We start from the raw sequence: 9,183 nt of genomic DNA on the forward strand, positions 1-9,183 counted from the left end.
CTGGGGTTGGAACAAGATGGTCTTGAAGCTCCCTCCAACCCAAATATATATCCTTCAGTGATATGATGATATATGATATGATAATCCTAAAGTTATTTTCAACCAGCCATATTGCTGCCTAAGCTTTGGCTCATATCTCAAACACAGCTGAAACACAGTTGTCCCAACTGACTGGAAAAACCAGCCAGATAAACATAATCCAAATAAAAAGCCTGTATCCCACTCCAGTTGAAGTTTATGCCCTATTTGACTGAGACTGGGACATGAGAGCCAGCTGGCAGATGGCTTCAGCCAAGCTCTACACAGAAGTGTGTTGGTGAACTCTTCTGACTCAAGTAGAGGTACAATAGGTTGGTAATGGGTCTGGGTGGACAATTTGACCACCCTTTTTTGACATAAGGGGTTGCTAGCACTGGTGCCCTGTTTCTGGATGCTCTAACTGTTCACTGGGCATTTGGACAGAGATCTAAAAGCATAGAATCATGACTGACAGCCTTCCTTTGTAGCTCCCAGCTGTGATTCAGGAGGCGGTAAGTGATCACAGCATCAACAGAAGGTTTATGCTCTCTCTACCAGGGTGACAATTTAAAAGTTTAATGATAATGAGCTATCCAGCAGGTCCTTGCTCCAAAACAATTTGATACTTGATCCTACACGGTAGTAGAGGAACAAATTTTCATGTAGAATCCTTCTCAGACCCAACTTTTCTTTTTTTCTATGCAGTGTAACATCCGAAGAACCTCCCAGGAGCGTGATGAAGAGCAAGGATGGAGAGCAAGGGTGATTAGCCTAAAGCCTGGTGGGGGGGTTGGATCTCTTTCTGCCAGCACCTCATCCCTGTAAGTGAACACTAAGAGCTCTGTGCCTGAAGAGCACTCCCAGGCAGCAGACGGCTGAGAGCAGAGATATCCCTGTGCATCCCCCAGGCTTTCTGTGCCGGTGGGGCCGGATGTGCCCGGACACACGGGGCTGGCAGATTGCTATCTACACAGATCAGCTCCCACTGCAGCTCTGCTTACAGAGGTGTTTGTACTCACAGCAGAGATGAGCCAGCCTGGCTCAGACACACGGCCCCTGCTCAGGGACACTGCCCGCGGGAGAAATGCACACCACGGCTCCATCTGTGCCCCACGTGTGCTCTGCGCAGCACAGGGCGCTGCTCCCTCTGCCTGAGGACCCCTCGCTTGCTGCCCCCGCAGGAACCAGCTCCAGACCCGGCTCCCCCAGAGCCTGCCGAGCCGTTCCCACCAGCGCCACAGCTGCCTCACCCCAGACACTGCGATGGCCAACCCTCTTCCACTTGTCCCTCGGAGCGGCACGGAATGATGTGTCCCAGTTGTTTCTGAATCCCACTGTATTTACTTGGCCATTTGAAAGCCCTTTCAAAGCAGTAGCATTCACATCAGTCCCTTCCTACAGTGTGTCACTGTGACAGCCTCACAGTCACAGAAAATCCAGGAAATAAAGGAATCTATGACCACAAAGGAGTGGCAGCCTGACAGAGGAACCCAGGAGGGGCAGGGGCAACCAGTGCTGAACCTCCACAGGTAAGAAGGCATCAGCTAAGCCAGGATGGAGGCACTCAAACCCCTTCAGGCTGAGAACTTTTGCCGGATAACTAAAACCTTTAAGCCCAACCCCTACCACTCATTAACATCTCCAATGAGGTTTAATTAATGCAATTCACAAAGTATCAGCCCCATTTGGACTTGGCCATGGTATTATTGTAATTTTACATTAAATGGGCAAACAGACCATCCTGGTCACCTTCCTCCAGCCACTGTGTCACTGCTGCAAAAGGTTTGGTCTTAATTCCATACATCATGAATTTTAACATTTCACAGAAGGGTTTGAGCGGGAAGGGACCTTGAAGATCATCCAGTTCCAACCCCTCTGCCATGGGCAGGGACATCTCCCACTAGACCAGGTTGCTCCATGCCCCATCCAGTCTGGCCTTGAACACTTACAGGGATGGATATTTCTTCCCAATATCCAATCTAACCCTGCCCCCTGTCAGTGTGAAGTCATTCCCCCTTGTCCTGTCACATTTATTTTCTCACGAATGGAACCTGCAGTGAAACTCTTCAGCATCTCCTTATGAGATGAAGGACAGGACATCAGTCTTCATTTAAACTACAGAGATGATGTTTCAAACTAAAAGATGACAGATTGAGATTAGATATTGGGAAGAATTTCATTCCTGGGAGGGTGGAGAGGCCCCAGCACAGGTTGCCCAGAGAAGCTGTGGCTGCCCCATCTCTGGAATTGTCCAGGGCCAGGTTGGACGGGGCTTGGAGCAACCTTGTCTAGTAGAAGATGTCACTGCCCATGGCAAGGGGCTTGAGACTAGATAATCTTTAAGGTCCCTTCCAACCAAAACCATTCTGTGATTTTAGGATTCTTAAGGCACTTTGGAGCCACTGAAAAATACCTGTGAACTCACTGGAAAGCTTTTTTCTCTACAGACACACTGAACAATGAATTATCTTCATTCTTCAATAAAAAAATAACAAAATGAGATCCTAGTCCTGCAGTCAAACCTGCTAAACCATCGTGCAACCAACAGGAAGGATGCTGGAGTCTTTGCTGTGGGATCTGGTTACAGGCTTGGAGCAGAGCTATTAGAATTAGTCAAGTAGTTTTCCATTCAGGAACCCAGATCATCATAAGCATCTGGAATGCCCCGTCGCTGAGCCCAGCGCGAGAATTACTCGCATCACATCATCTCCCATAATATGCATTGACATTTCATTTAGGAGTTGGATTCTTTTTTTTTTTTCTTTGTTAAATCATTGCAAGATGCTCAGCAACTTAACAGATTTTCAGACAACTGAACTTTATGTTCAGGGTCTTCGGGCCCATCATTAATTTTTTCCCCCGCCTGATTTAATGATATGACAATCGATAAAGCCACGACCACTGCTCAGATCCCAGACAGCCAAATGTATTTACCAGCAGGACTATTTTATTTTAATTAAATAAATCCTCTGATCAATGTTTAGGATGTTTATCCACATTTTAACCAAGTAAGATCCAGGGCACTCGCTCTTACCTCCTAAGGAGTATCTCATGTGGATACAGCTTTATTAGCATCATTTTCAGTGTTTCTCAAATGACAAACCGTTCCTCAACTGCAGCAATGCCACCAAGATGTCTCTGCCCATGGCAGGGCATTGGACTAGATGACCTTTAAAAGCCCCTTCCAACCCAAACCCTTCTGGGATTCTGTGATTCATGACCCACCCAGGAGAAGAACCCTCAAGTTGTTTCTGTTTGGGGGTGTGTTTGTATTTTAAGGATTTCAGATAAACCTGGTCTAGTGGAAGGTGTCCCTGCCCACAGCAGAGGGTTGGAGCTGGATGAGCTTTAAAGTCCTTTCCAACCCAAACCACTCTGTGATTCCCTGATTCTGTGAACATCACCGTCTGCTCTGGAATTTGCCGGAGGAGTTCAGGCAGAGCAGCACCCACCGCTTTGTGCACACGGCCTCTTTTACCTCGAGACAGCAGCTCCCAAGGCTTCAGCACTTTGATCCCCGCAGAAGAGATAAAGAGCCCACGTCAGCAGCCGACGAGCCTTCTCCCCCCAGTGCCCCCGGACAGATGTGCCTCCTATTCACCCCGCCGCTGGGGTTCTGGGTGACTAACTCGCTGACACTGCCGAGCCCAGAGGGCATGTTTGAGTTTGTGCTCAGTGCCGGGAGCAAGCCCAGCACTCCCTCCTGACAGGTGGAGGAAGAGGAAGCTGGAAACTTGAACTTTTGCAACAACAATAGCTTCTGTTCCTCTTGGCCTCTTAACCATTTCCCCCAGCCCTGTCCCAATATGTCACTGTTTAACTGCGGGGCGGGCGGCGCCCACCCTCTCAGGAACTGCCCTCTGCTTTGCAGGAGGAGGGAAGAAAAACAAACCTAACAGTATCTCAGAACACGAAAGCACAGTGCCTGTTAGAGGCCAGGGAAAGGATCTGCCTGGGCAGGAGGACATGGTGAGCTGTTCAAATCCCTTTGCTGTGGCTGCTGTCTTCCTGGAGAGAGCTCACGGCTGTTTCTCACCATCCTTCCAGGGCCAGTAACACACCACGGTGCTCTGAAAACACATGGACCTGCACAGTGTGGGGTAGGGTAGATGCAGATGGGCAGGGCTCAGAGCAGCCTGGTCTAGTGGAAGGTGTCCCTGCCCATGGCAGGGGTGTGGAAGTGGGTGAGCTTTAAGGTCCCCTCCAACCCAAACCCTTCAGTGATTCTACAGTTGGCATCACCAGGTTTGGAAGAGAATGTGCAGCCTCACACAGAGGAGCCCTGATTCAGTCAGTCACCCCAATGCAATAGCTGAGCTGAGCCTTGGAAAAATACCCCACCGGCCTGCTAGCCTGACTCTGGCAGTGGCCAGCAGCAGACAGTCAGGAAAAGAACATGGGTCATCACTGTTTGCAGATGGATTTGAGCATAATACACTAACCTGTGACAATACACTTCCACTGGAGGTGGCACATGTTACCTGCTCAGCTCACTCTGCACAGATACAAATTCAAGGGTCAGACTCCCTCGCATCCACTGAGAGTCACAGTTTATGTGCTGTGGAAGACAGCACTCAGCTTCTGTTTGTAACCTGCTGCCCGACATCTCCCTGGGTGCTCCTTGGCTCCTGAGCTGTGAGGGAAGGGGAATAATTGCTCCCATGGTTGTACAGGCCACATTAGCACTGGTGGACTGCTTCTCCTCCAAACTGAGCTGCTCGCTGAGACTATCCTACACTCAGCTCTGCTGATAAACCTGCACCAGCTGCAATTAACCACGTGATGGTTCCCAGATGTATTCCAAACACACGCAAACTCCCACACATCCAGGCCTGTTGGTGTCTGCTTCCAGAGAGAGGGACAGTTAAGGCTTTAAAACTGTTTTGGAAAGAAGCATGAGGTCTCCTGTCTCCTGTGGCCATCTGGGTGCCGACTGCGGAGATATCAGCCCGTGACTCAGTGTGCAAACCCCAACAGTCCTGGGAGGCCAAAATACACCAAGAAGCATGAAAAAAGGGCAGTTTTTCAGTTGTCCAGTACAGGAAAGCACAGCACACACAAGTCTCCCCCAGTACTTCATAGTCAACATGAAGAAATCTGGGGTGCTGTATCTGAGTTCCCAGGGCCGTGGGCCAAATCAAACTCAATAACCAGTCACAGAACTTCCACTGAAACCCAGACCTGGATAATTTGGTCATTTAGAAGAAAAGATTAAAGGGGACATTTACAGGAAAAACATCTGTTTATCCTAAAAGCCCAGGTGTCTGTCAACTCAGATACACACAGTCAAATGCAGGCCCAGCATCATATAAACATGGAGCAATGGAAACAAATGTAATTATAAATCATCTCCCAATCCTGTCTCCAACCTGCCCTCGCTATCACTGCTGAAGATGTCTCACACCTGTTCAGGACAGAGATAAGGTACATGCTGGCTGGTGGCCAGAGGCCATCATGCTCTGTGAGCCACTGGCATGACATCTGTGTTCACCCTAAAAAGCCTTCAAGCGTCCCTTGAGCCTCAGGCATAACACTCAGAGTTATTCTGTGAGAGAAAATGCTCCAACGGGTACAACACAGGATACCTGCTCCTGTAAAGGCTCACCCACTCCTCACAGTGCCTTCTCACGATCAGATGTTCCAAGTAACCAAAGCCTGACTCACTACTCAAATCCTGTGTGCAGTTCCAGGCCCCTCACGGCAAGACAGACACTGAGGTGCTGGAGCGTGTCCAGAGAAGGGAATGGAGCTGGGGAAGGATCTGGAGCACAGGTGTGATGAGGAGCGGCTGAGGGAGCTGTGGGGGGACCTTCTCGCTCTCCACACCTCCCTGACAGGAGCATGTAGCCGGTAAAGGGTTGGTCTGTTCTCTCAGGTAACAAGTCACAGCACGAGGGGAAGCAGCCTCAAGTTGTGCCACAGGAAGTGTAGGTTCGATATTCAGAAAAATTTCTTCATGGAAAAGGTGGTCCAGCCCTGGCACAGCTGTCCAGGACAGTGGGGGAGTCCCCATCCCTGGAAGGTTTTAACAACCATGTAAATGTGGCACTTGGGGACATGGGGCAGTGGTGGCCTTGGCAGTGCTGGGGAATGGTTGGACTTGAGGATCTCAGAGGGCTTTTCCAACCCAAACAGTTCTGTAATTCTGTGACAGAGCATAGAAACAAAGGGGAGGCTGTGGGTGTGCAGCAGGGTATACAGCCACCAGCCCTGCCCTGACCAGCGGGAGCACAGAGCAGCCCTCTTGCTGCTCTGCCTGACCAGGCTCACAAATCACCCAGACAACCCTAAGCAGCAGCTTCCTGCAATTACAAGCAGCAGAACACATGTGCCAATTAGCTGCACACCAATATCCTCTTTGGCCCTTGATCTAGGCCAGATCTCAGCCCTGCGGTGCAGCAGAGCCAGGCTGCTTCATCTGAGATCCTGGAGACTGGATGGAGTATCCCCTGGCTGCAGGCCAGGAGGGCTCTCCCCTCCCTCTCCTTTTCCTCACCTCTCCATCTCCTCCCTTCCCTTCTACACAGGGACAGCAGCTCCCATCTCTCCTGGGTGCCTGTGCTGGGTGGGAGATCTCAGCCTGAGACACACACACGTGTGTGGTGTACACAAGAGAGCAGCAATGTCTCTTCCTGTCCTACACAAACTTCCAGGCTGCCAAAAAATCTGAATTCCATACTAGCTGAGGGCAGCACCTGGGGCCTGGGAAACCTCTGGGATTCTGAGAGAGGCTAGGCAGAAGGACCAGGCTCTCCTCAACAAGCAGCTTCAGGGTTCTCACACTTCTCTTCCCGTTTACCAGGAAACCTGTTTTCCTCCTACAGTCCCAGACCTTGTCCCTGACAATGGTTGCAGCCAGCAGTCAGTGACAGGGCACTGTTGCTCACAAACCATCCAGGGAGCCTTTGAGTGACTCCCCAGAGGTCTGGCCACAGGAGGAACACGCCTCCTGGGGACCAGTCACACCTTGGGCCTGAGAAACCGGTTCATTTGTTACCACCTCGGGAAATGTGATGCTGCCAGACACTCCTGAAAGGTGCCACAGCACCACCCAAACAGGGCAGGCACAGCCAACTGTGACAAGAGGCCTGTTGCCATGGGCTGGAGCTCTGGAGATGTTCCACTCCCTATCAGATATGCCTTTGGTCACCCAACCACTCACCTCCCCGACTTCCTTGGCTGGGCAGGGCTCTCTCCCATGCTCCTTGTGGGAGACAAGCCCCTGGAGACCTCGTGGCTCAGGCTGAGGGGCACACAAGGGCTGTTTGTTCAGAGACAGATCCCCGCAAATGAGCCTCTGCAGGGTCTGGCCCAGAGGGGTATGTTCATACCTGCTGCACAGCACGGCCTCAAACTTCGTCCTCCCTCGGCACGAGGATCTGCAACCCACCTCCCACTTCACAAGTAACAGTGCTCCCCACCCCTCCACACCTGCTCTGGATCTGAGATAGCAAGGTGAGCACCCCCCAGGGGCAGGGAGCAGCCAGCCCCGCTGCTTTATCCCAAGAACGAGTGACGAGGCACAGAGGACGAGCCCCTCCTTTCCCCATGTGCTGGTAGAGCTTCCTGCCTTCCCAGCCCTTGGCACGCTGTGTTCTCACGTGGCTCTGAACCCTGCTCACCTGTTGACTTCCAAAACGTTGTTGATCCTTGCAGCTTCCAGCAGAGCATCCTCTGAAATGCAGGAAGAAGAGAAAGGGGGTTGGCACGGAGACACACAAATGGACATCCTACCCCGGAATGTGCAGGGGCTGAGCTCACAGCTCTCACCCAGTGAGCACGGGGCTATTCCTGCGTGCAGGTTACCCCCAAGCCCCTCGCCCCGACACCTGGCAAACAGGGGGCTGTGGGGTGCACGGTCACCCCAGCCTGTCACAGCCTGAGACAGAGGTTTCCACAGCAGGGCCAGCGAGTTCCCACCACAGGCTCAGAATGACATCTCCTGGCTAGAGAGGGGAAGGGCAGCACCCAGCTCTAGGAGACGGGAAAAGGCATGATTTGGGGAGGGAGGGACCTTAAAGCTCATCTTGTTCCAGCCCCCCTGCCATGGGCAGGGACACCTTCCACTAGCTCACGTTGCTCCAAGCCCCATCCAGCCTGGCTTTGAATATTTCCAGGGATGGGACAGCCACAGCTTCTCTGGGCAACCTGTGCTGGAGCCTCGCCACCTTCAAAGGGAATTATTTCCTCCCAATATCTCATCTAACCCTGCCCTATGACAGTGGGAAGCCATTCCCCCTTGTCCTGTCCCTCCAGGCCCTTGCCCAAAGTCTCTCTCCAGCTCTCCTGTAGCCTTTTAGGCACCGAAGCACCAAGGATAACCCCTCCCCTAGAAGCTCCCCAGGTCAGCGCCAGCAGGCAGGCTCCGTGCCAGGCAGGCCCCGCACGCCCCCAGCAGCGATAGTCACCCTTGGACAGGCGGTCCCGCAGGTAGCAGTAGGCCAGCGCGGCGATGAGGGCGGGCAGCCCCGCTGCCGGGGGGCAGCTCCCGGCTCCGCTCTGATGCCCGCCGGGGTCTCCCGCGATGCAGCAGCCCTGCTCCGCATCCCCGGGCCGCGGCGTCGGCTCCCCGAGGGATGGCGGCACGAGGTTGGGCGGCGGCCCCGGCACGGAGCGGCTGGTGTTGGCCGGGCCGGCGGGGGGCGGCCGGGGGAGCTGCAGGGGGGCCGGGCCCGGGGCAGGGCCCTGTGCTGCGGGGGGCCCCGCTGGGCCTGGCGCGCTGGCTCCGGGGGAGCCCCCCGGGCCGGGCCCCGCTGCCGGGGGTCGCGCCCCCGCTGCCCCCTCCGGCCCCCTGCAGGCCGTGACCCGCCATTGCAGCCTCTGCCCCGGCGGCCGCGCGAGATCGCGGCGCCCCCTGGCGGCCAAAGCCTGGAGCAGCCGCGGCCTGGTCCCCTCGGCCGCAGCCACCGCCGCCGCCGCCGCGCCATAGGCCGCCCGTGACGGTGACAGCCACGGCCGCGCCCGGAGGAGCCGCGCCAGCCCCTGCGGCTGCGGGCGGAGCGCCAGAGAGGTCAGCATGGTCCCCCCGCTGCCGGCGCCGCGCGGCGCCGCCCGCACCTTACCCCCCCTCCCCCCAGCCGCTGAAGCCGGCGGATCAAGATGGCGGCCGCCAGCGCTCCGCTGCGGCGCCGTGGGCGGCGCGCAAGGCATGCCGGGAGGCGTAGT

At 54.3% G+C, this 9,183-nt stretch overlaps 1 protein-coding gene across 1 annotated transcript in view; it reads right to left on the reverse strand.

Annotated features, from left to right (window-relative positions):
* The window catches only part of CLPB (caseinolytic mitochondrial matrix peptidase chaperone subunit B), a 53,358-nt gene extending 44,175 nt beyond the window's left edge, over positions 1 to 9,183 (reverse strand). The window contains exons 1-2 of the mRNA XM_051779398.1: positions 8,427 to 9,183; positions 7,641 to 7,692 (exon numbers count right to left, since the gene is read on the reverse strand). Coding sequence (XP_051635358.1) covers positions 7,641 to 7,692; positions 8,427 to 9,168 — 794 coding nt within the window. The 5' untranslated portion in view covers positions 9,169 to 9,183. The remainder of the gene's footprint in view (positions 1 to 7,640; positions 7,693 to 8,426) is intronic.

The sequence above is a fragment of the Manacus candei genome, unplaced genomic scaffold (assembly GCF_025592945.1).
Source record: "Manacus candei isolate 608988 ecotype Guabito, Panama unplaced genomic scaffold, ASM2559294v1 h1tg000014l, whole genome shotgun sequence".
NCBI lineage: Eukaryota > Metazoa > Chordata > Aves > Passeriformes > Pipridae > Manacus > Manacus candei.